This window comes from Camelus ferus, chromosome 3, assembly GCF_009834535.1.
Source record: "Camelus ferus isolate YT-003-E chromosome 3, BCGSAC_Cfer_1.0, whole genome shotgun sequence".
In the NCBI taxonomy this organism is placed as follows: Eukaryota; Metazoa; Chordata; class Mammalia; order Artiodactyla; family Camelidae; genus Camelus; species Camelus ferus.
In genome coordinates, this window is record NC_045698.1 from 23,443,721 (window position 1) to 23,470,247 (window position 26,527).

Below are 26,527 nucleotides of genomic sequence, written 5' to 3' on the forward strand. Positions count from 1 at the left end.
GACATTCACTGAGGGGCCCAGAGCATTCCTATGAGGGCATCCATTAGTCTCTGTAGACAGAGCAGCATCATGATGGCTCTGGGAAAGCGCCTAAAGGTGCTCAGCCCCCAAAATGGCCCCTCAACATTTTCATTTCCAGGGGAATGTTCAACTGACTTTGGCATTTTCCATCTTTACTGCTCCCTCAGAGGGAAGTCTTCTAACTTTGTGGTTTGCTCAGAATAGTGCAGTGGAGAAAGGAGGGTGGTGGGAGGCCTTCAGGGAACAGGCTCATGTCTGGGGCTCCCAGAGGCTGCTGAGGAAGCATAAAGAATACATCCTTCTCATAACCAGAGCGTGGATATCATTGCTCATCTTGGGCTCCTTGCTAATGCCGTTTCTCTGACAAGGCGATCTAAGCGCCTCTGCAGATTCCGGCCTTCTGGAAGCCACCACGAGGCTCAGCAAACATGGAGAGCTTGCAGGCCTCGGAGGCCTCTGTCTAGAGCATGGGAGTAGCAGGCACTTTATGTCCTCCAGAGCCGGACAGGGGAAGGAGAAGAAAGAGGGGGCAGTGGTTGCCCCAGGAAACACCAGGTATTGGCCCAGCGCGTCAGGAATCGGCATGGCTGCCTGACCCAGTAGACAGTAAGTAGCTGCGGGGCCTGAGTCTTCCAGAGTTGGACACAGACTCTACATACCTTCCCTTCCCTGACACATGGTAAGTTCTCCCCAAAGAGTTATTGACCGACTCTTTCCCCTCAGCTCACTCTTTGCTCCACGTCTACTGGACTAAAGTCTACAGTAGCAGAAGGCCAGGCATTGGAGTCGGCATTATGCTTGAATTGATACTCCACCATTTATTCTCTCACTGTGTGACCTCATGTAAGTTTTTTAACCTCTGAGTCTCCATCTCTTCCCCTATAAAATGGAATTAACAAGGCCTACCATCTAGGCTGTTGCAAAAGTTAAAACAAGTATTGTAGGTAAAATGTCCAGTGCACAGACACACTCAAAATATGCTGGGTTCTTTTTTATGCTCTTCTTTCTACCATGCATGGATATAATTGGGGGTACTTTTTTTTCACCATTGAGACACTCACCTATTGGCAAATGAAACCATTATACTTCAAAGAACAGTAACTTGTTTTCATGTAGTAAAGTAGGACAAAGACCCAGCAGAGCCTTGGCCTTCACAAAACAGGACACACACACACACACACACACACACACAGACTCCTCTTTTTATTTGTGCAAACAAGGATCTGGGCATTTAACTGAGAAGTGGAGCTATGAAATTATACCTTGTGTGGAAATGAGCTGACCATTACCCCCAGCCTGACTGCAGAAGCCCCGGAGAGGCCTGTGAGCCTCAGTCCTAAATGGCTCTCATCATGGTGGTCCATGTACATTTCTCCAGCAGGGATCCCAATTCCCCAGTATATTTATTGGGAGACTAGGCTGTGTTAAAACATTGAACAATCACAGTTTAAACCACATGACACAGCCTTCAAGTTGCTGGACATGTTCAGCACCCCCAACAGAGCGTCAGGTCATTGAACGGAGGCCAGTCCCTGGCAGAACGCACGAGGGGTCCTCCCTGACTTCCATACTCGCACGGACACAGGGATGTAGGTTGGCCTGGTTGTGGGGATGGTGTACTAGGGGCCCTACCTGGCTCCAGGGCTCCACCTGCCACTCCCCGCAGGGCTCCGGATTACAGCTCATGCTCAGTGGAGGAGGAATGCCAGCCAGGAACTGGCAGTGAAAGGGCCTCAGGCTCCGGTGGTCCCGGCTGTCCACACACTGAATCTCCCGGATCTGGAAGCCCCCGCTGCAGTTTCTGGAGCACTGTAAGGAGAACGAGGGAAAAGGGGACACCTGAGTCCTTGGCATCAGGCCATCGATGCCCTGATTCCCAGGGGTTTCACAAAGCATCACGAAGTTCCAGGCTTCTAGTCATGAAGAGAGGGTCACTCAAGCAGCTCCCCAAGATGATGAGCCCTTGAGCAAGTTGCAGAAATGGTCTGAGCCTCAGCTGTCACACCTGTAACCTGGGATAAAAACCATGCCTGCAGGGGTGTCGTGAAGATTACAGACGCTGGGGTGGGGGGTGGGGGAGGGAGGGTTGGGGTGATGCTGGCATAGGGTCTGGCTTGGTGGGCCACCATTCCCTCCGGTGCCTGTACTTATTTGCAGCAAACAGAACTGCCCATGGGGGAGCTCTCTGCTCAGCCACATCCAATTCTCCCTCAGAATCCTACAGAAAACCTGTTTTCTCCCTGACTCTGAACTCAAGATAGGTAATCCTTTTACAAGGGAAGGGCCTCTATTAGGAAAATAAACTAAATAACTGCTCAATGGTTTGATTCTGGGAGCAGACAAACCCTGTTCTTGTCCTCACCCACATGGTTCTCCCCATAGCACCATCGCCCACCGGCCTTCTTCCTACAGCCGCCTTCGCCTGCCTCCATCACTGAGGGTTTTCTCAGCACCCATGCACTGCAAGCCTTTACAGAGGGCTTCCTCCCGCCCCTCGTCCCACGTGCCCCCCGCTTGTGCAGCAGCCCCTGCATTCTGCTCTCAGTAAAGGGCAGGCTCACATGCAGGCTGTTGATTTCTTTAAGATCATGATAAACACAGATGCACACAGGTCACCTAAAACAAGAGCTGATGTGGTCTGTTCTGGAGTACTTTTGTTAACTCTCTGACCTCTTGGATTTTGGAACCTCCTCCACCCCCCCACCTAGAAAGACTTTATTTGAGCATAACTATAGCTTCCAAGACTTGGTCTGCAGTCTGCGTAGAATGCTAGTGCCATCAGTGTCCCTTTAGCTCGTCTGGCCTCTGTATCCTAGTTTCTCATGGCCAGTCCTGTCCTGGCCTATCTTGTCACTGCCCACACTCAAGTGGGGACCCAAGGTAGGTGGCATGAACGCTGACCCCTGCGCTTCTAAGCCCCTTCCCCTCATTATACCTGCATCGACAATATGTCCTGCGGTCCTTATGTCCTGAATCTTCTTGCCGCCACCCTTTGCATTACCTGCTACTGCTATTCTGTTAGGCTTAGATTAAATGTCACCTCCTCCATGAGGCCTTCCTTGAATACTTTATCCAAAGGATACCTATTCTTGTTATTTATCTCATCTCCTTCTGTTTCCATAATGGGAACTTGAAATGTGAAACAATTTTTATTCATTCTGTCTATCCTTTCCAATAGACTGTCACCATTGTGTCCCAAGCATCTAGCATGGTGCCAGGCAAAGCACAGATGCTCCCAACAGGCTTTTTGAATGAATATATGAATTCTGAGAAAAGGGCAACCAGGGGCTCCCAGAGGGCTAAAGAGATCTGTGGTTGCCATGGGGATAAAGAGCATCTTTCTTCACCCTCTCAATCCTTCCATCAATGATCTATCATTACAGTCTTGGCTGAGAAAATGTACCACCATCGAAGTGTGCCCATTGCTGTAAGGTATGCTTTCATCTGTTTCCTCCATCCCCATGTGGTTAAATACACTCTCTTTCTGGCTACGGTGGAATAGTCACAATTGTAGGGTTGTGAATAGTCAAAGAAAATTCCTCAAACCCTTTCAGTAGAGGTACATCCCAACATACTGATTCCTCTTCCTCTGCCACCTGGCACACTGCATAGTCACCTGACTTCAGACCTTGGGCTGGAACATACAAGATATGGGCCCAGGTGACAAGGGAGCAGATTGATGCTCTAATGCTTCCATAAATCAAGTGTGTTTAACTTCTCAGAAATGAGCAACACTTGCTAGACAGTCCCCCAAAATCAAATTCAAAACTTCATTTATCTGCTACGCTATTAAGTACACAGAGAAAAAAGTAACTGCCAATTTAAAATCTGCCATAGAACAAATGAGGAAGCATGCTAATCATTTCCACACAAAGCAGCCATTTGTCTGACAGATTCGCAGGAAATAACCCATGGTTAAAACAGGAGGGCTCTTTATTAGGAATAGGATTTTACAAGATAGAAGCATACAATGAAGTTTTATTTTCTTATTTTTCCTTTGTTGCTACAATCTGTTAGTTCCTAAAATTTTCAAATTAGCATCACCCTTTTGTCAAGGAGTGTATTCACATTCAATGGGAAATGACGTTTATTAATATGCTGAAGTAAATAATAAGGGAAGACACTCACTAAATCTGACTTTTTTACTCCATTTTCAGAAGGGCCTCTGATTCAGGTAGCAAGAGGGAAGTGGCGGGATATCAAATCACTCCACTTGGGAGAACTGTTTTGCCTTTGTGTACTGAATGCCAATTATTACATTCATTTTCTTATTGCCTTAAAGAAGGGTCATTTGTATTCATGTTTTCCTAACCTGGAGTCCATGGACCAGACTGAGGACAGGAACCAGACTAATGAGAACAGAAAGACTGGCTAATGTCCAGTTGTGACCAAACCTGACCATCTTCCACTGACTACACCAGTTTAACTGATGTAATCAGCAAACCAGAGTGAGTTAGAATGAGAAATACTCTTAGCTTACAGGAGCTACTAGCAGAGAGAAAATGAAATTATAACCATTTCTTCTTTGTGTTGGTTTTTTGATTTATTCAGTCATCCTGATACACTTTCCATGTTGGACCCCTACCAAGTGTTCAGATGAATGTAGTGAAATTAATGAACATGGGATTGGGAGGTTAGAGATTACATTCAGGTATGACCCTGACACCAAGTGGCTATGTGACTGCGGATTAGTCACTACACCTCTCTACACCTCCATTTCTCCATCAGAATTAAAAGGAGGATAAACTGGGAGATTGAACTCTCCCAGCATTCTAGAGTGGTGTAAGTGTATGGGATCATTGGATTTGTATTCTACTTTGATTTCGGAATACTTTCTTATTCTCCAAGGACTAAAGCAGGATGCAGAAATGAATCTTATCTTCTCCTTTCTTTATTCTAAACAGATTCATAAGACCCTTAAAATCAAATTAATTCATTCTCAAAATTCTATGTCGAATATCACTGAAATTCACCTATCTGTTCATCTGTTCCCACCACCCAATCGCCTCTTCACTTCCTTCCTGTTATTGGGCACTTAACTATGTTCCAGCTTCTGTATCCCAATTTGGCTGGGAAAAAAGCCACATAATGAGTAGAAATCATAAAGATTATATGTCATAAGTTGTTCAGGTTCTAGTGAGGGCACAAAGGAGGTGGTTGATTTCACCCGAAGAAGCCAGGGAAGGTTTGAATAGAGGAGCCAATGCTTGAGCTGAAATCATGTAAGATGAGTGCAAGTTCACTGGGCTGGCAAACAGCATGGGGGACATTCAAAGTGGAGAGGATGGCATATACAGGCACAGTGCCAGGAAATGACCAGTATTGCTGGGGAACATGTCCAACAGAGTGCTAGAGCAGAGGGTAGGGCTGGACAAAGCGAGAAGGCAGGGGCAATGATGGAGGGCCTCATGGTCTGGACATCAGTCCTCAACTAGAGTGGTCTTAGGTCATGCTTTCTGTGGCCCTAAAGGTTTCCATTTAATTGCTGTTCTTTTCTCTTCTTATGGATTCCTTAATCTAAAACACTCAGGGTTGTCAAGAGAGGGTTACAATTTAGATGTACAACAAATTATATCAAGAGAAAACAAATGCAGTGATTTTGAGTGTATTACCCACATTCCAGCTGGTCAATTTTTGCTTTCTGAGCACAGAAGCTCCCCTGTAACATGCAATTCTATGTTTTGACTTTTTGCACACTGGATTTCAATGTATGTTTCTGGGAACATGTTATGTATGAAAGTTGGGGACTGTATTTAGCAAGACAGGGGCTCTTTCCCTATTTAATTCATTTGTGAAAATTCAGATCTAAAAAAAAAAAAATGTAGCACTGAGTATTATGAAACTCAAGGCCATAAGAAAAGGGGCCACTTACTTTTATTTTCCAGCAAAGCTACAGATAATACAGTCAGCTACTGCTAAAATAAAATTGCAATATTGCCTAGGTGGGAAGACAGATCATTTCAAGAAAATGCGAAAATCTTTGATTCATTTCAGAGATCACCAAGAGCTGTCAGACTTAACTATGGAAAGTTATTATCATTCTAAGAAAAATAAGGAGGCTGTCAAATCACCAGTTTACAAAACTGCAGGAGGCACAAGTAAAATGTTCAATCAGGAAGGGGGGGGTGGCTGTGGAGGATGCACAGCTTTGGTGTCAAACCCAACGGAAAGTTTTCCAAGCTCATCTTGTCACTTACTGCATGTCTTCCAGCACAAGAATCATTTTGCTCCTATGCAAATTTTAATGTTCTGAAATTGGCATGTGTCTTACAACTTATGTACATATTTATTGTGTCATGTATTTTTTCTTTCTGAAAAGCTGTAATTAAATTGATGACCCATCCCCCAGTTGATGATTTCTTAGAACTGAGAGTATTAGTACTAACTGATCACTTGCTAGTGATTTAAACCCTCTAAGCCTTCATTTCCTCGGTAGGAATTATAAAGGTCTTTTATTGAAGGAAAATAAAATTGTTTACCTAAAATTCTTGTGTGGTGTTGTGCACATAGTGGTATTTGGTGAGTGCCAGGGCCCAAGGTAGGTCAAGTCCTCCAAAGTTCATGGACACTCGGAGTACTCTGCTTAGTATGAGGAGTGGAGACCTGCTGGATTGACAGGACTTACTTCACTGCCTCCTCTCCACAGGCCTCCTGCCCCAAGCCCAGGAAAAGCCAGATGTTAGTAAAAGCCTAAGAACTAGCCTGAACCTTTACCGAGAGCTCAAAGTTTCCCAAGGCTTCATCTGAACAGTCTTCACTGTTCACATTCTTTGGATCTGTACAACTTTATGAGGTTAGTAGAGGTAATACGATGCAGTTCATTTCTCAGAGGTGAGAAAACTAAAGCTCCCAAGTGGCTGGAAGAAAGGACCAGTGTCCTACGGTGGTTGGTGACAGAGAGGGGCTGCCAACCCAGATGTGTCTGATCCCAGGCCCAGTGCTGCTTCCTGGATTCAATTCTGTAAAACTACAATTTCTCAAGTGTGCCTCGGGGACAAAGCTGAGGGCTATAACCTTGAATCTGTTTCAGACGGATGAATGCCTGAAGAGGAAGTCAACCATTTAAAAAAGCCACTTCTAGAATTTGTAAAGGTGGAGCACTGAGTGGACAGGCCCATTGTGCTGTCGCACATATGAGAAAAAGTCCACAGCAGCTGTATCAGGGCTCCATCGAGTGGTGCTGGAGACAGAAGCCAGGACGCAGCTGCAATTCAGACCGCGCCCACAGTGGGGCGGGGTGGAGAAGGCTGGTGAGTAACCCAGGGGGCCTCAGGTGTGATAGACCTGTGGGTTCAGGTGAGGCTGCAGCACACCCTTAGTCCCACAAGAGTTAAGGTGTCTCCTGATCTGGAGTAGAGATCGGTGGGATAATGCAGAAAGATTCAAGATGAAATTAGAATTCTTCCCTGAGAAAGTGTTTGTGAAAAGTCAACTATCAAGTGGGCAGAATCTAAACTCTCTGGATATTTAAAGGCAAAACTGGGGGTCTGTTTTCCTACTCTAGGATTTGGAGTTTGCCTTTGCGTCAGTTTAAAAGTCCCGAGAGAACAGTGAAACAATGAAGACCTTCAAATCTTCCCTAGTGCATGCTTTGGGCCTCAGACATCCATGTGAACTGGTTAATAATGTGGTGGTCGAAAAAAAAAGGGTTCCATTTAATCACCAAAATTTAAGATACATTTAAATCAACACCCCTAGTTAAAAAGAGAAATCAAATATGAAGTGTCCCTAGTGATAGGAAAAAACAAAAGTCAGGGCAATTGACTTTCAGGAGTTATAGTCTTTGATATGAGGTTTACCTGCTAAACTGAGAGAGGAGATATTTTCCTTACGATAGGAATGGAGTCACTTTGAGGATTCGAGTTTAGATGTGATGATGACCACGTTCTGGCAGAATTTGGTAATGTATCAGAGACAGCTTTTACACGACCACCAGGAGTGCTACAGGGGTTAATAGATCTATCTGCAAGCTTCCCAGCCACCATAGAGAGGAGTCCCAGAGATGGGAGGGGAAGGGATGTCCTGGCAGGGCAGGGCTTTCTTTGGGAGGTCTGACCCCAGAGAAGAGCTTCCGTATCTCCCATTCAGGGTTTTACACCAGCTGGAATTCCTGGAATTTTCCTCTGGCATCGATTTTTTTTTTTTAAAGTGTTAGCTAGTTCACACATCTGTCCTTTTTATGAGTCATGGAATTTCCAAGGAAAGAATGAATCCCCAGGATGGGGAAGTGGAACTTTAGGACTTGGTCAACATTTGGCAAGGTCAGGGATACAAATGTTTTTTGAGATTCTTCTGGATGTGGGAGAGAGTTTGTAGCCAAGTGTTTAGTCCTTGGATCTTGAGTTTGTTATGAGTTGGAAGAGAAAGAAAAAAGAACCAGCATTCATTCTTGAAAGAAAAATGGTATGAAAACAGAAAAATGGATTTGGCAGGCAGCCAAGAAACGCAAGGTAATTTTTTCAGGGAATAGCACTACTTTTTCTCTCTTGCCAAAGATCAGAGCCTTTCTTTGGGAAAAGGGGCCTAACACAGATAAACGATGTTCCGAGTGCCTGTCCACCAGGTAAGCTGGCTAGAAGAACCAGAGACAGACATCCAGTGAGACACCTCAAGGTCCTGCCTGTCTGGGGACATGACCTCTCCACTAGATGAGGGAGCGAACATCTAGAGGGGACACCAGTCTCCCTGCATCCCCCCAGGGGCTGGCTTAGCCCCATCCAAGGTGATGGGCAGGTTGGGCCTGATAGGTGCCCAGAAGGACCATGGCTGACTAATCCTAAAACCGGCTAAAGCCTTTCCCAAGGGACTATGCAGACAGCACGGCAATGTAAGTAACAGCAGCCACATTAGCAAAGACAACAAAATCGCATGTCAAAGAGATCCATACAGAAAACAGACTTTTAAAGACCAAAATTTTTCTTGATGTTTCAGCTTTCTTTTCATTTTGAGTCTGGCAGACTCAATGCTATCCTTGCCTTGTGAGCAGCTGCTGAACCATGATTTAATTACACATGTGATAATGTAGAATTATTAATTATAAAGCTAAATTTAAGCAATTTAGAAATAGTGTTGCATGCTGGACAAGCAATTAATCACACCAAATTTCACTTTTTTCTTCCCCCCAGTTTATCTGGTAAGGGTGGACAGGCAGATAAAAACACGTGGGTTAATAACAACTCTGTGCTGGTTCTAAGGCTATTGTGTAACATGAAGTAGGCCTGTGATTGTGTAATGCCTGTGATTTACTCATCCACCATTTTATCAAAGAAAAGGGCAGAAGGGAGGCAGGAAGGTTGGAGAGTAGGAAGGGAGGAGGAAAATCTATTTTAGCAAATGCTTGTGTAAGTTCCTCTTGCACCCCTCCACCCCTATCCCCGCTGAGCCTGATAAATTACCTTGCTCCAGTTCCCCACTTTCCAGCCAGCACAGGGACGGAGGTGGCATCTCTTAGCCGGGTCTGGCCTCTGAAGGGCGGCACAGTCTGAGTCCTGGTGGGTGCTGCACCGCACGCTGCGCCAGTAGGCCCCCAGCCCGCACGTGGTAGAGCACTGCCGGGGGAGGAGGAGACAGAAGACAGAGGCTCAGGGCCACTTTCTCTGGCACATGCCAAGACACCCCCGAGTCAGGGGTCCTCAGTCTCAGCTACCCACTAAATCTGCCTGCAGAGCTTTAAAAACGTACCAGTGCTGGCGCCCCACCCCAAAGAAATTAACCTGAACAGCTGCCGGCAGGGCTCAGGCATGGGTGTTTTAAAAACTTGCCAGGTGATTCTAATAAGCAGCCAGGGTTGAGGATTCCTGATTTCTCTGTGAGAGGAAAACCCAGTGCCTCGTCTATTAAATGCTGTAAGAACAACAGAGGTAATTCATGCACAAAGCGAGTGCTCTAAAAATGGTACCTATTAAACACAACACATCTTCAAGGTCGGTATTATAAGTCCCATTTCCAGGTCTCTGGGGCTCAGAGAGTTTAGAAGTCAGGCTCAAGGTCACACAGACAGTACGATGTTAATTTCACATCACGACATGGAGAAAAGTGTGACATTTGTTCAAAGCCAGGAAAGGAGTTAGTGAGACCAAATTACCAGGCCAGTGATGAACCTGGTAAACCAAAAGTGATGTTTACCTATAGCTCTTTTTGTACCATATTCATGTTGCAAATACACACGTCTCTGGGGCTCTGAATCTAGTCCTGTTAGATTCAGATGTTGTGAGCAGACATCTGTTTAATTCCTTTTTGACAATTTCTATTCAGGCAGCCAGTCAGGGTCCAGAGGTAAAGCTCACAGGAGGAAGTCCATGAAATGCAGTCAGTGAAATGGGATTCCACTGACGGTCCCTTGTATTAGTTTAAAATTCGGAGTGGGGGATCAGAGAAGACAGGAGGACCCTGAGAAGGCTGAGGGACAACTTCACTTTGTCCCAGAAACCTTCTCCCTCATCACAGCTAGTGACCCTGTGACAACTGATTTACCAGGTCAAGGAGCAGGTTTCAGGGTGTTCAGAACTGGAACTGATGTGCAGGGCTGCAGCAGAATTGCATGAAAGCTGCTGTGAAAGGCTGTGGAATATTACACTGTCACTTCCATCTACACGACTGTATAGCATGCATTTAACTGGCCCAGGGGATCTGACTGAATGATGAAGCAATTTGCTGATATGTGATTTTCGGTCAAAATGAGATCCCCACCTATGCACGCTGTCAAGCGCCTAAGTTTTCTGTCCTACAAACAGATATCAAAGCAAATACTTACCGAGTGCTTCCTATGTGCCTGACACTCTTCTGAGCACCTTACACAGAGCTGTTCCTTTCATCTCCTAACAATCTCATGAATCAGGCACTGTCATCATCCTCATTTTATAGATAAGGAAATGGGTGCAGTGAGGACATACAGTCTGTGATTGAGCCAATATGCAAACCCAGAGCTTCTGCTTTCAAGCTTTATGTCTACATGTCAAGTTTACAAAGTTAACTTGGTTTTTATATGAGTTCTTTGATGTTTGAACTCACAAGCAGTGAGAGGGAACATGATGGGGACACTGGGGGACATGCACAGCTCTTCATACAGGACAGAAAGTGGGAGGACACCACGAGAGAGCTTTCAGGTCAAATGCTAAGTAACTTTAGAAATTACTTCCAATCTGAAAGAGTAGGAAAGGCTTATGGAAGAAGCAGCTCAAAGCTGGACACTGAAGAACAGGCAGGATTTAAAGGGACAAAGGAGAAGAAGAAAGAAATTCCAGGCAGAGGAAACAGCATAAACAAAGGCACTGGACTGAGAGGAGCAGATGGTTTAGAGGAACCTGAGCAGTTTAGATTTGTTGAAGCTTCAGTTGGATGAAGCAAGGTGGGAGGCAGTAATGTTGAAAGCTGGATTATGCTGGGTTGTGATGGCTGTTGGATATTAGAGTGGATCTCATCTGATGTGATATGTAATGAAAGTACATTAAAGATTTGTGATCAGAAGTTTGGAATGATTAGAAAATTCCTTTTGGAAGGGAAATATGGCAGTCTTACATCTCTTGGCATGATGAGTGGAAAGCATTGGGCAGGGGAGAGATTAAAGGGCTCAGACCGGCAAGGGCAGGTGTCCTAACAAAAGTAGTAACCGAGGGTCCACCACTCTTGACCTCTGGGGCACTACTGGCATGTTGCATGGGGTAACACTTCCTCATCAGGGACCTCCCTGAGTGTCACAGGACTCTCATGATCTTTGGCTCTCAGACGTGGAATGCTGGTAGCAGCCCCCTCCCCCCAACATTGTAGTAAACAATGGTGGGAGGCATCTGGAAATATGGAAACAACCTTTTCCAGATGCCTCTGACCATTAGATTGGAAACCGCTGAAACTAAACTAACAGGAAATAAAGAGGAGATGACAGAAATGATGAGACGACACTGACTTGAAAAACCATTAGGGTTTTTCCAGGAGGACAAGGGAAGATTGATACCAGTGGGGATTCTAGGGTTCCTAAGATGCAGTGATTGAGAGGCCAGTCACGCCATTATAGGGAGGGACAATCCTAAAGAAATAACTTCAGAAATGGGTACAATAAAAAAAATCAGGGGACAGTGGGAAACTGAAAACCCCAGGTTTTCATTCCGGATCCTGATCCTCTCCGACAATTCTGTGTATTGAACATTTTGTCTCAAACGATGCACAAAAGCCGAAGGTGCCAAGCCTTGTCATGAAGGGGACTCTGGCCAAATGGGGAACTCTGTCCTCGTAATGTTCTTGCAGTTTTAAAAGCCTCTGCAGTCTGGGCCAATTCCCCTTTTCCAGACAATCTGCCTAAAATTAATAGCTATCGGTGGCTCCAATGGTTGCCAAATTTTGGGTGAATTATGTGTTCAACAAGACAGTCTCTTTCTTTCTTCCTTTCTTCCTTTCTTCCTTTCTTTCTTCCTTCCTTCCTTCCTTCCTTCCTTCCTTCGTTTCTTTCTTTCTTTCTTTCTTTTGCTTTTTGGGTTTTTGTTTTTGTTTTGGGGGGTAATTTATTTAATTTATTTGTTTAGAGGAGGTACTGGGGATTGAACCCAGGACCTTGTGTACGCTAAGCATGTGCTCCACCACTTGATCTCCTCCTCCTGAGACAGTTTATTTCTATCAAAGTCAAATGATAACACCCATCCCTCTCATTCTTTCTACAAACTGGATTATTCTAAGCATGAAACTTTTCCCCCTCCTGAACCTGGATTCTCTACATGCAAATGGAGATAATAAGATGCCCCTCCACTGACAGAAAACGTAATGAATGTGATTTCGCTTTAGAAAGCGAAATAAATCAATGTGAAAACATAGTTCGAATGCGAACAAACATTTTTCGAAGTTTGTGTTCACCTATTTATTGCCAGTATATTTAATTCCATGACCAACGAGACTGATTAATTCAGACAAAAGAATTTTAATACAGCAAAGTTGTCAGCTGGTGCCAAAATTCACTAGAGAAACAACAGATTAGAGTGAAAGGAGTCAGAAGGTTCATCACGCAACTGACATGTCTGTAGACAAGTCACTTAACTGTTAAAAATCTTAGTTTCTCTTTTTGTAAGTTGGTATAAATGAGACCCTACCTGCTCCCCAGACTGTCAAAAGGAGAAAATAAAAGATACACAGGAAAGTGATACGGAAATGAACACATCTTATAAATTAAACACATTGTTATTTTTATATTAGCTGCTTATACTTCTCTTTAGCTGGGGAGATGAGTCATGCATTGTCCTAAAAAACACGGAATGATCTGAACATGTCATTACTTTGCCACAAAGTCCTCTTTTGAGTTGTCAAATTATTTTTAACAGGTTCATATACTGTGCATTCGAAATTCAAGGGGGTGAGAAGTGATTTTGATGCTTCAAAGGATGTAATTAGCTCGAGAGATGGAAAAACAAATATCTAGCCAAATTCCTGAAGCCTGAAAACAGGGGCCAACATTTTGTCCTCATGTTTATCTCCTTCTCTATCGTCTAATCCTTTTAATGAGCCAAAATAAAACTTTTTAATACAAGCAAACACTGAATCCAAAAAGAAATCATTGATACAGTGAGCTATAGAACTGTTAAGAATTCTTTCTTAGATTTCCATTCCAATTGTGATTACTTGACAGGTTTAAATCAGTGTCTCAGTAGTGGCTTTCTGAATGAGATGTGAACTCACATCTTTTCAGTGTCCCTCATTATAGGATCATTAGTTTGTAACTGGAAGGGACATTAAAGAGGAGAGATGACCTATACCAGCTTCCTTGTTCTGTAGATAAAAAGTGGGCTCAGAGAGACAGACTGAATTCTCCCCTATCACTCAGCTGGCTGACCCAGGCCTCCTGATTTAGCTCCAGATTCTTTTCACTATATCTCACTACACTTGCTCTCCTTCCCTGGAGATTTTTTTTTTCTCTATTTAGGAGTTTTGGGAGAGGAAACAGGGAGACAAGGAGGTGAGGGCATGGACCAGACTGCCTCGCCTTTTTGCCACAGTAGACTATGTTTTCTACAAGCCCACTTTGAAATTTGCACTACAATACCAGCGCTAATTTCCATAAAGAATCAGGCATGGGTAAGAAATGGAACTCCTACCTCACTCCAGTTTCCAACAATCCACTGGGCAGGACTGTGGCCTGTGGAGAGTGGCTTGTAATTGGAAACATTCAGCAAAAACCCCTCAGCAATCAGACTTGTTGCATCTTCCTCAGTCAAAACTGCTCCAGAACTCTGTGTTAGATTCATGTTGCTTGAAAGTTCTGGGGGATGATGGTTTACTGACTTTTCTGAGGATGCTGGCTGGCGATCTCCTCCCAGAGGGTTAGCTGGCTTTTCAGTGACCATCCCCTCAGCTCTGGGTGCAGCACTTTTGAGAGTGGAGGGCCTTTGGGTGGCGAGCAGTCCTTCTGACACTGTGCTGAAGGGTGGCCACAAGGATGCCCCCCTAAGATAAGGCGTTGGCGGAGGTCCAAGTGGCATTTCTGTACTTCTTTCCACTGAAACATCATTTCCGGCTACTCTGATCTTGGTCCATGTCACAGAGTTGTTTTCATTTTTGTTCTCAGGTTGTTCACTGTCTTCCCCTGAGCCACTATGAATCTCCATTTCTGGTTCTTTGGTCAAGGGATTGTAAAATGGAGTCACCTGCCAAGTCACAGGGTTGCTGGAAGTTGATAAATCAGAATCACTCATTGTCATGGCTAAAAGGTCTCCCTCTGAGGTAGGGCCAGTGTCTGGATTGGAAACGTTCTCTTCATTTGGCTGGATACTCATAGACTGGGAAGTGACGATGGGCTGGGAAGTACTTCCAATGGAAATGACATCATAGGAGCCTGGTTCACTTTGAGTTGAACTATTCTGCCACTGTTTCCCATCCAGGTCGACTTCTTTGGAGGCTGTGGTAGGACCAGGGCTGCTGATTGCCAGAGTACTTGTGCTCATAGACCCAGGCACAGTGGGTGTGGTCAGCATCCCAGGACTGGGTGTGGTCAGCATCCTGGGAGTGGGTGTAGCTGGAGGGATGGGCTTGAAGGGGTCAGGTGTTGGTAGCTTTTTCCCATTGGAAATTGTGCCTTTGTTGGGTTTCAGAATTCTCCGGCTAGATGGGCACTGCTGGAGGCCACAGAGAGCTCGGCTATTGGGTTTCCTTGTCATGTCACAAGGCTCATCATGATTCTTGGCACATGTGACACTGCGAATCCTCACTCCACCACCACAGGAAACAGAACACTGGAAAAGAGAGATGTTGTTAGTCTAGGAAAGATGTGTTAGTTCTCATGCTAAGGTTTACAACAAATCAGGACAGGCACAATGGAAGCTGAACTGTGGCTAAAATTGTTTTCTATCTTCATATTTGATTTTTGTGCTCCTTTAGAGTCCCATGGAAATATGTATCTTCTGGAGACCAGCTGGGACTCTGGGCCAATCATCTACCCATAACAAACTGAAAATGCCAAAAATAACATAGTAAAACTGAAGACTGGGCTATGAATGCTGAATAGTGGATCCATGAAGAGTGCAGCGATTTAAACAGATCACCTAATTTTTTTTAAAGAGATAGTAGTATCTTTCCTAGGGTTTTGATGTTTCTAAATTAATATAAAATATTTATAGTCACTGGAATCTGTTAATTATGAGCCTTTCCTTATCCATTATGACTCACATAATCTCACCCAGACACCAGAGCTCCATTTTTTTGCCTGTGTCAGGTAGACTCAGGTTGAAAGCTCGAAAATCACTGTACTCACTCATGTACAGAGATCCAGGTCCTTTTCTGAAATTCAAAGGCAGGTAGTTAATCAAAGGTGGGGAAATACTCTTTCCAGGTAGCTGAGTTCTGTAGCACAGAGCTGATGGATACACAGGGCCACGGCAGGTGCCCCTCTCCAATGTTCCATCCACATTCTTCTGTAGGGCATACAAAGCGCAGGCAGCTAGATTGCCTTTGGTGGGGGGAGGATCCTAACAGGACAGTCCTCCCTCAGCATTCATGGTAAACTATTTATTTCAAGTCTCAGCAGCTGCAAACACATAGTTGCTACAGAACACTAAATGTCTAGATACATTGAGAAATCCATATTCTTACTAAATTGTTCCTTTTTAGCTTACGTTTCCAATGATACTTTAAGTTATCCATCAAACAACTGGCTCTTGAACATGGACCATCCAGGTCTGTACTGGCTGTTTCATATTTGTCTGTCTTATGTCTCTAACCTCAAAGCAGGTTTCTTGAAGATAGGGACCACACAATGCTTCCTAGATTTCAAAGGGCTTCCCAGCCATTATTCTGGGTAGTCCCCTGTGAGTGTCAGCCCTGTGAGGGGTATGGGGCTGTGAGATTTACAAGGCTGGAATTACTCTTCCTTCTTTCACAAGAGGGGAAACTGAGACCCAGAGACCCATTTGAAAGGCTGCAAGTCAGTGGCAGAGTAAGAATCAGATTTATTCCGTGCCTCCCACAAAACCTAACACAGCACAGTGGACCCGCGGTTTATCTGCTGAAATCACTTACTGACTTGACCAAACTCCTGATTTCTGAAAAGTTACCCAAGGCAAAAACTCTTTTCTTGTTCATAATAGAATTCTAGGATGGTTCTTAGGACACAGTGACCACTGACTACATATTTATTATGTGATTGTTTTACCTGGAACAAAATCAGGAATGGGAAAATTCTCCAATTTTTCCATTTTTTGGCTTAAATTTCTTGCCTTCTCAAGTCCTATTTTCAATTTCCTCTGTATAGGGAAATAATACTTTTGGAGAAGACTCCCCTTTTATTTTGTTCCAGTCAAGCACAGTCACTCACGGATCCGTGATGGTCTGTGAAACAAGTGCCTTTAAAAGCAGGAGACACTCGTAAGCACAGGAGGCTGTGCAGCTCAGGGAATATCCGACAGCAGATTTGAGGGCGACCAATGAAGCTGCGGGTTTAAGATGTCAACAAACACTCAACTCTCAGACTGAACTTCCAAGTTTTTTTTTTGATATACTAATAATAATTTTTGGTGGGAAGAGTGCTTCACAGACCAAGAAGTGCACACTCATTTCCAACCCACTGGAGACTACAAAACTAAAGGTCTCAGAGCCCACCGGGCAGGAAACGGTCTCTTCACTGCACCTTGGAGCCTGGAAAGGGCAGGCTGAGGATTCTTCTTTCCTGGCTTATCACAATATTTCTACTCTTCTTGTGCCTGAAGATACTTTATGCTCCAACCATTTTAGTCATCCTAAGTCACTTCTCCACTTACGTACTAATCCGAACCCCTTGGTTCTTCAAATCTCCACTCTGCAAAAACTGATCAGGCTAGCCAAATAATCCTCCATGTACGTCTGAACGCATCTCCACGCTGACTGCCTCAGGAAAGCTTGGTTTCGAGAGCTGATTCATCAGTGAGGACCCCGCCAACGCTGCCACCAACTGTTCTCAAGCAGCAGGTGTACCCCACTCCCTTTGGGATTTTCTTTCCAAAAAATGTCAGAGTGGACAGTTACATAGTAGGAAACCTTTTGATTTTCTTTTCTTTTTCTTCATTTCCTTTTCCTTGTTTATTTTGATTTGTCATGTCTCTAATACCCATAGACTTTACTGGACAACTTTACATTTTTTTTAATTGTAGCATAGTTGATTTACAATGTTAGTTTCAGATGTACAGCAAAGTGCTTCAGTTATACATATACATTTTTTTTCTTTTCAGATTCCTTTCTATTATATGTTATTATAAGAAATTGAATACAGTTCCCTGTTTTCAAATGTATACAGTCAGTTCTTGTTATCTATTTTATATAGAGTAGTGTACATTTTTAGTAGTGTACATTAAAAAATTTTGTTTTAAGCATTTTAAAAAATCCAAAAGTATATGGGTGTGTGCCCTCCACCTCATATTGAATTATGATATAAAAGCTTTTATGAAACCTGTAAGAAATAGCTTAAAGCCTTCAACATGCCATTATAACCCCATTATTAACCCCACGCATGAGGCAGGAACTAAGCCTCAGCTTCCTCATCCAGAAATTGAAAGTAATGCTCACCTTTCAAGGCGCCTGTGAATGTTACATAAGACAACAGTCTTAACACACTGCATAATATATAGAAGACAATTGGGAACGGGAAGCTATTATTATCACTGTTATAATAATGATGCTGATAATAATAATAGTGATAATTACGAAGGGCATGGGGGTCCCCAACTTCTACCATCCTTGTGAAGCACAGAGTGATGCACAGACCTGTCTTGGGGGTTGCTGTGAGGTGAGCACCTGTCTGGGAGAAATAGTTGTAGGCACATGTCTAGAAGACACTGCAGAGACCCATAATAGCCGACTGGTTTACTGCTAGATTTTTTTTTTTCCAATTCAGACTTCCTAGGGCTAAGAGATGGGTAAAAGTCTTTATTTTTAATTTATAAATTACAAGTATTAAATAATATTATTCACGGTGAACTTGTTCAGCCTAAAAACAAACAAACAAAAAAGCAGGAGTAAATAATAGCTATCTAGGTGGTTGTTCAGTTAAAATACATTAGATTTTGACCTTTTAAAACAAAACATTATTCTAGAACAGGAATTCCAAAGTGGCAGACTTAAGGGCTCAATGTGGCCCGCTGACGTGTATTCTTTGGTCTGCTCAACCTTCAAACAAACAAGTAAACAAACAAAATATAAAAACTGGGGGGAGGGAAATAGCTCAGTGGTAGAGTGCACGCTTAGCATGCACGAGGTCCTGGGTTCAATCCCCAGTACTTCCATTAAAAAAATAAAGAAAGAAAAGAAAAATACAAAAACTGAATTAGTGTCAACACTTGAAAATGAGTAGATTTCCTACTAGGACTCCAGAGTTTTAGCTTCTCTTAAAAAAGCAGATGACCTGCAACTCTTGGCCCCACTCCTAAATGGCAACTCAAAACTTCATAAATGGACCCCTGGGTCTGGGAGACTGTATATGTTTTCCACCGACCATCCGCATCCTTCTGCTTTCCTTACCCAGTAGACATGGAGCTTTTCCAATAATCAATGGCTGCCATTCCTCTGCACTAGGGCAGACTGTGCCCAGTGAGACAGTGTTAACTATCTACAGAGTATATCGGGCGTAGAAACCCAGTTGCCTTTTCTCGTAGTCACAGCAGAACAGGCGGTGCTGTTCTGTATTCAGCGCACGCTTCTTCCAGTACATCTTCCAACTGTGTTTATCTCTTTAGGAGCTGTCAAGCCCTTCCAGTGAGATAAATGCAAGACACGGCACCACACTTAGAACTCATCTCAATTGGTAGTTCCACGATTCTCAAAACCAATTTCTGCTATGATTATCTTACGCTCTTAGCTTATAATTTGGAGCTCTGTACCAGGCAAACAGCGTGTCAATCTGCTAATGTCCTCCCTGGGAGTTATCTTGCTGTCACATGCCATCACGCCTAGATTAAGGACTCCCGGGGGAGCCCACTGAGAACCAGGTCTAGGGCTAAATCAGTCAACCCCCCTGAGGCGCACTGTTGGGGAGACTGTGGGTGAGGGGAGCTGGCAATTGGCTCAGAGAGAGTTTACTTAAAAACACAGTTGGGGTTTATTAGAGAGTTTGGACTAAGGGCATGAGTAGAGAAACAGCTAATGCTTTGGGCATAAAAACACTTAATACATAGTCTTGGGAATTTATAAATGAATGATTGGATCTCATACTAAAGCCATTTTGAAAGTAAGCTACAAACCTTGGGTACCTGTTATGAGTTGAACTGTGTCCCCCTACCCCCAAAAAGATATCAGAGTCCTTACCCCTGCTCATCCTCTTCCCTTGTACCTCAGAATGTCATCTTATTTGAAGATTGGGTCTTCCCAGAGGTAGTCAAGTTAAAATGAGGTTACTAGGTTGGGCCCTAATCCAATATGTCCATTGTCCTTATAAAAAGGGGAAATTTGGATACAGAGACACACGTAGAGATAAGGCCATGTGAAGATGAAAGCAGAGACCAACGTGTTGCATCTACAAGCCAAGAAACACCAAAGACTGTGAGCAAACCACCAGAGGGATAGGAGAAAAGCATGGAAGAGATTCTCCTTCACAGCCCTCAGAAGGAGCCAGCTCTGCTGACACCTTGACCTTGGACCTCTAGTTAAAGAGTGGTGAGACAATACATTTCATTAAGACACCCAGTTTGTGGTACTTTGTTATGGCAGCCCTAGCAAATGAGTACAGTACACTAGATAATTAAAAAAAAAATCAGACATGATGAAGAGAATCAGCATGGCCCCCAACTGGTTTTCTGTGAGTAGCTGTTTCAGATAAAAAAAAAAAATGCTCAATTGTGTTCTCTAGGAAATCTGGCAAAGCACAGACTGCTGATGTCCTGGAAGGACTGAGGTGTTGGCTCTTGCAGAGGTCCCCAGACAAAAGAGCAGGTGGTCAAGGCTAAAGCAGCAGGTGTCTAGCCCCATAGGAGTGCCCTGGACCTTAACTGTAACCTGGGATTACTAAGGGTAAGTGAACCAGCAATGTCTCCTAGCCGTCCATGCTCTGTCTCCCTTCAGTTTGCAGGAACTCATGGGGGTCTTCGCACGAGTACTGTTTGCTTTGCTTTTCATTTAGCAACAGATAAGCCACTGGCACTTGCAGTGCCCTCTGTTTGAAGAGCCAGAAGAGCTTGTTTGTGAAAATCGACATTTAGTCTACCCGGTCACTTGTGCAAGGCAACACTCATGTGAACAGCTTTGCACAGAAAGGACTGATGAAAGATCTTTGCAGACCCTGGGCATGCCGGCTTTTGGAGGTTCCACCCCATGGCCCATCAAATAGACTAAATCTCTAGGCGCATGTGAAATGTAATTTCCTTTCTGTAAAAACAATTTGAAAAGCGTTTTATTCTTCTGCTTTTGAAAATATTTGGCGATGGCAGCTCATTTAATTTATGAGTGGCTCTGACTTCTCCGCAATCATTATGCATAGTTTGGAATTTCAGCAAAGTGAGAAAATTGTTTCTAAACATAATACATTTTCCATGAATACTGAGAGCTGTCATATTGTTACCTTTTGCAGACGTTTGAGATGTTTCATGCCAGTGTTCAGAGTAAAAGCTCTGTTGCTTGCATTCAAAATCTGGTTCTATGGCTTAGAGGCTGTGTGACCTTGGACAAGTTTCTATATACCTCTGTGCCTCAGTTTCTTCACCAGTAAAAAGGGACTAAGAAGACTATTGTGAGATATTGTGCTAATACCCGTAAAAGTGTTTGATATACATACTAAATGCTTGATAATTATTTGCTTTTAATATGTGATTAAAGACTGATTTCTGATTTTGCAGTGTCATTTTTCTATTGGAGCAACACATTAGTTTTTGGGTTTTCTTTTTTTTTTTTGATTTTGCAGGTTTCAAACATTTTTGTAGGCCCTTAAAAAGCTTGCAGGCTCTAAGCCCTGGGCTTATAATACTCCATGAATAAAATGGTCCTGAGCTCCGGGAGGGAGTTAGATGAAAATGCAGGGGCCACAGATCAATTTCATCAGGGCAACTGGGTGCCATGGACTGTACAAGGCTTGCAAAATCAGTAGCATGTCATCTTGCCCAATAATAAAGTTACTCTTTAGTGAACACTTCTTATTTTCTAGGCACTATGCCAAGGGCTCATACAGATTATCATCGAACCTTATAATAACTCTGTCTTTTTAAATGAGAAAAGGCCAAGAGAGGTTTAACATTAGCTCAGTTAGGGCTTGCCAGGGCTAAAATGTCTAGAAAAATTACTAAATCTATTCATCTAACTGCTGGGAGAAAGAGGGGAATTCATGAACTAAAATCAACCTCATAGAGTGGGATTTTGGGGTCATATGGTAAGTCTATTCCTAGACTTTTGAGGAATCTCCATACTGTTTTCCACAGTGGCTGGGCATATATTTAGAAGGAACCCTACTTCAAAAAGACACCTGCACCCCAGTGTTCATAGCAGCACTATTTACAATAGCCAAGACATGGAAACAGCCTAAATGTCCATCAACAGATGACTGGATAAAGAAGATGTGGCATATTTATATGATGGAATACTATTCAGCCACAAAAACCGAAAACATAACGCCATTTGCAGCAACATAGATGGAACTGGAGAATGTCATTCTAAGTGAAGTAAGCCAGAAAGAGAAAGAAAAATACCATATGAGATCGCTCATATGTGGAATCTAAAAAAAAAGAAAACAGAAAGATAAATGAACATAAATACAAAACAGAAACAGACTCATAGACATAGAATACAAACTTGTGTTTGCCAGGGGGGAGGGGGGTGGGAAGGGAAAGACTGGGAATTTGAAATTTGCAGATACTGAGAGGTATATATAAAATAGGTAAACAAGATTATACTGTATAGCACAGGGAAATACATACAAGATCTTGTGGTAGCTCACGGTGAAAAAGAATGCAACAATGAACATATGTATGTTCATGTATAACTGAAAAATTGCGCTCTACACGGGAAATTGACACAACATTGTAAACTGACTATAACTCAAAATAAAATAAAATACAATACAATACAATAAAATAAAATAAAATAAAATCAACCTCATAGAGTTATTTAAAAGGTTAACTGAGACATTGATCTATAGTGTGGAAAGCACTCAACAAATGATGGATGACATTCTTCCTGTTTCTATCTATTCACTTTACTAACAAACGATTATATGTGTAGCTCTTGTGATGTGCCAGGCACTGTTCTTCTAAGAACTTCAGGAATATTAGCTCATTTAATCCTCATAACTTCCCTAGAGTCTAAGTACTGCTGTTATCCCCATTTTAGAGGTGGAGGAAACAAGTCACAGGAAACTCAAAGTAATCACAGAGGGATTGAATTCACACATCAGATCAGTGGCAGAGCCAGGATTTGAACCCAGGGGGTCATGCTCTCTTTCACTAGACTGGATGCCTCTCACAAGGCAGGTCGCTGAAGTGGTCTATCTATGGGGGCCACAGAAACTTTGATAATTGTCTTTGTTTACAACAGAGGCCCCCTCTACCCTCCAAGCCCAGAAAGTAGGTTGGGCAAAACCAGGATAAGATTCTTGGTGAAACTTGAGATTGGGAGTAGGAGTCAGGTGTCCACAGCACGAACTTAGAGGGGAAGGGGATGGTCACAGTGGGGCAGGAAGGCTGGCCCTGGGGGCAGCCTCTGGCTGTCACTAGCAAGGGAGAGACCTCCTTCTTCTGACTCCTGCTTGGGCAGGGATGAGCAGTCCAGCCTGGCACAGATAAGCCACTCTCCCCTCACTCCTTGGGTCGGCAGAGTTGATTGGCAGAGAAGGGCAGCTCATGCATTTGCCTATTCTCCTTCTTCCCACCTTGCACAGCCCAGGGAAGACCAGTCTACAGGAGTCCAGGAGCCTCACAGTTCTGGGGTCTTCTGACCCAGTTACATTATAGCTTTAGACTCACCCAGGGTGACCCAAATGGCCCAGTGCAGACCAAAGGATCAGGTATTGCTGAAACACTGCTTTTCATCAAAATCCAGACCAGAAATACTCTGTGTAGCAAGAATCACTATATCATCTCTTTAAAAAGTATCCTGGCACAGTTCGCAGAACGTCAAAGACATGCGTCATGTTCCAGCAAAGCTCATTAAGGGCTCATGCAGACACAAGCAAGACAGCAGAGGGATGAAAGGAAGCCCCATTCGATGAACATTTTAATGCTGATTTAACTAAGAGCACCTCTCTTGACAGTATCTCCTGAATGAAGGCAGTGGCTCCGTCTCTCTGTCTGGCTCTGTCAAACGGAAGCTAGAAACTGGATTCCACGTCTGCTGTCAGTACACTACACGGTGGCTCTGTTTGAAACAACAGACTGTCTAGTACTTGTCACCTTGTGCCAACTTTTTGGTCCTTTGTTCCCCAGTTAAGGCACATCATTTCGCTCCTCATAAACATAAACACAATAAAAAGAGTGCCTTAGCCAAACATGTAACTGCAGTCCTTTGAAAAAGCACGACGATTATGGCAATTAGTAAATTCTACATGACAGGAATTATTAACTGCTTTGGATGCAGCCAACACATTTCTGGTAAACAGATTTAATGGACCAGTCGCCATACCCCATTCAGCCTTATTTTGACAACACTGTAATTTATGACAATCCAGGTTGGCGGTAGACTAATAGGTCAGGCCAGCCACAGGCCATGAGTGTGCCTTCCCAGGAGCAGGGGGATATTCTGGCCTATTACTGATGTGTGCACATATCAGTAACACACCTGCATTCGTCTGTAGGTGTGTTTTCTTTACATGTATACCTTTGACTTTTCTGGTTTTGGTCCTAGCTCTCCCATTTGATGGGAAGTTCTTACAATATAGGGACCATACTTTTCACTTTCTCTCAGATGCTCCAGAGAGTATTCTGTACAGAATTAGAAGCTTAAATAAACCTAAACCGTGACTACGAGCTAATGAAATCATTTTGGAAATAAGGTTATCAAAGTGTCTGTATTCAAATGAGTGTTTTCTGCTTTCAAATAGTTATCTTCAGAGATGGTAACTTTGCTTATACACATTTTTGAATTCTTTTTTAGATAATACTTTCAGAGAACCTTTTTAAGCTATGAGAAGCAGTAGCATTTACTTATAATCAAATACCACATTAAACACAAAGGCTTTATCCAGATTGATCAGATTACTCCTTTAACCAACAGACTTAATTCTAATCGACTTTCTGTGGCATTTTCCTGAATCAAATAATTTCCATTTCTTTGAAGGAGAGTCTAAGAGGAATTCCTAAGATACTCTGGTCAATGGTAGTGTTACTATGGAAACCACGTGGCTTCCCAAGGAAGCTCGTAAGAAGTCAGCATCCATCGATAAATTCTGGCCTGTTGGTTTTTAAAGAATTGTTCATTTTCTAGTAATTCCTTAGGTCATTAACTGAAATACGCATAGGGAGGCAGAGCCAGGCCCCTGGGGACTCCAGCACCCTTGCAGAAAGAAGGTCTCTGCTTCTACTGCAGCCTCTGGGAGCACCAGGCCTGACGGCACCAGGGTCCATGGCAACCCAAAGAAAATTAAAGCCTGGGAGACTCTCCTGACCTTCTAGCCCATGGATTTCTAATTATACTCGGAGAATTAGATTCGATTAACTTGAGGGAAATGCAACACTATGTGAATGTATGTGACTGATAATAGTACACGACCTAAACCTTGGTCAGATCTGAACAGATGGATGATTTGAGGGGCTTCTCCAAGTGTCAAGTATACTGCCTGTCGCTCCCCCATCAGAGTGACCCTTCTTTGGTTTTTGTATGAAACATAACTACCAGTAAATGTTTGACAAACCAGCTCCTGAAGAAGGTGGGGGAGCCTCGATTTGCTACCAATGGTTTAACAAATGGGCCAACAAAAATCCTAAAGATTTACGATTGGCTGTTGGAAGCCTGTGTGAGTGAGATCTAGCTACCCCCTGGCTGGTATCTGACCACTGGACAAGTGAGAGAGAGATCCTGGAAGAACGAAAAACAAGCAAGAGAGGATACTGGGTGGTGGGAAATGCAGGAAACAGGCCCGAGGTGAAGAGCACTGGCCAGCGGTGCAGTTTCACCCGGGGGCACTTTGGATTGGCTAGTGAAGAGGAATGGGGGGCGGGGCTGATGAAGCACCAACAATGCCGGCTTCCCTTCTAACCCTTGAGCTCACCTCACTCCAGTTGCCCACTGTCCAGTCCGATGGGCACAGGATGTCTCGGTTGCAGGAAATGAGGGTCTTGGGCTTCAGCAGGTGCTGGCAGTCTTCAGCTGGGAGAGCCTGCTCGTCGGAGCCCATGGTCTGGATGCACAGCACCACCCGCTTCTTCTCTCCGTGGGGCCCGCATGTGGCCGAACACGCTTCCCACTCCCCTGCCCACCACCTGCAGACACACAAGGGCATGTGAGGGAAGATCACCCACAGTCTATACACTCTCAATTCAACCCCTGCAAGGAAACCAGGAGCAGAAGTGCCCGTGACAGAGCTGGGAGGTTCTTGAAGATGCTCCCATCCAGTGGAGGGCGCTCTGCAGACAGGGCTAAGGCTAGCTTGCTCAATCACAGCTCCAAAACCCAAAAGAATACTGGGCATAAGTAGATGCTCAGTAAGGATATTTTTAAATGAGAAAAAAAAAAAAAAGCCCTCTTTTCAGTCAAGAAACCTGAGGTCCAGTTTTCTGTTGTACAACTTCAAGTGAGTTTAAGCCTTACTCTCCTTATCTGTTAAATGGATGTAACAATGCTGACTCAATTTTTTAAATTAAAAAAAAAATTTTGACTGGGGAAGGAACTAGGGTCATTTATTTATTTTTTAACAGAGGTACTGGGAAATGAACCCAAGACCCTGTGTGGGCTAAACACACACTCTACCACTGAGCTATATCCTTCCCCACAATCCTGACTTTAAAAGAGTGTTGAGGATTAACAAAATACCAGTTTATGTCCAGTGCATAGTACAGGGCTTGACATCGTACCAGCTCAATCCTTTAGCAATCAAAACAACAACAGTTACCAATGATGAACTGGTATGACGTCAAGCTCTGTACTAGGCACTGGACAT

The 26,527-nt window shown here is 43.6% G+C and overlaps 1 protein-coding gene across 3 annotated transcripts in view; it reads right to left on the bottom strand.

Annotated features, from left to right (window-relative positions):
* ADAMTS12 (ADAM metallopeptidase with thrombospondin type 1 motif 12) overlaps positions 1 to 26,527 on the bottom strand; it is a 287,460-nt gene that overhangs the window by 19,241 nt on the left and 241,692 nt on the right. For 2 of the 3 annotated variants that reach the window (XM_032470748.1, XM_032470757.1), the window contains 4 exons: positions 25,640 to 25,850; positions 14,094 to 15,227; positions 9,417 to 9,569; positions 1,654 to 1,830 (listed from right to left, as the gene is read on the bottom strand). In XM_032470748.1, the coding sequence (XP_032326639.1) occupies positions 1,654 to 1,830; positions 9,417 to 9,569; positions 14,094 to 15,227; positions 25,640 to 25,850 (1,675 nt within the window). The remainder of the gene's footprint in view (positions 1 to 1,653; positions 1,831 to 9,416; positions 9,570 to 14,093; positions 15,228 to 25,639; positions 25,851 to 26,527) is intronic. The other variant, XM_032470755.1, reaches the window with a different exon arrangement.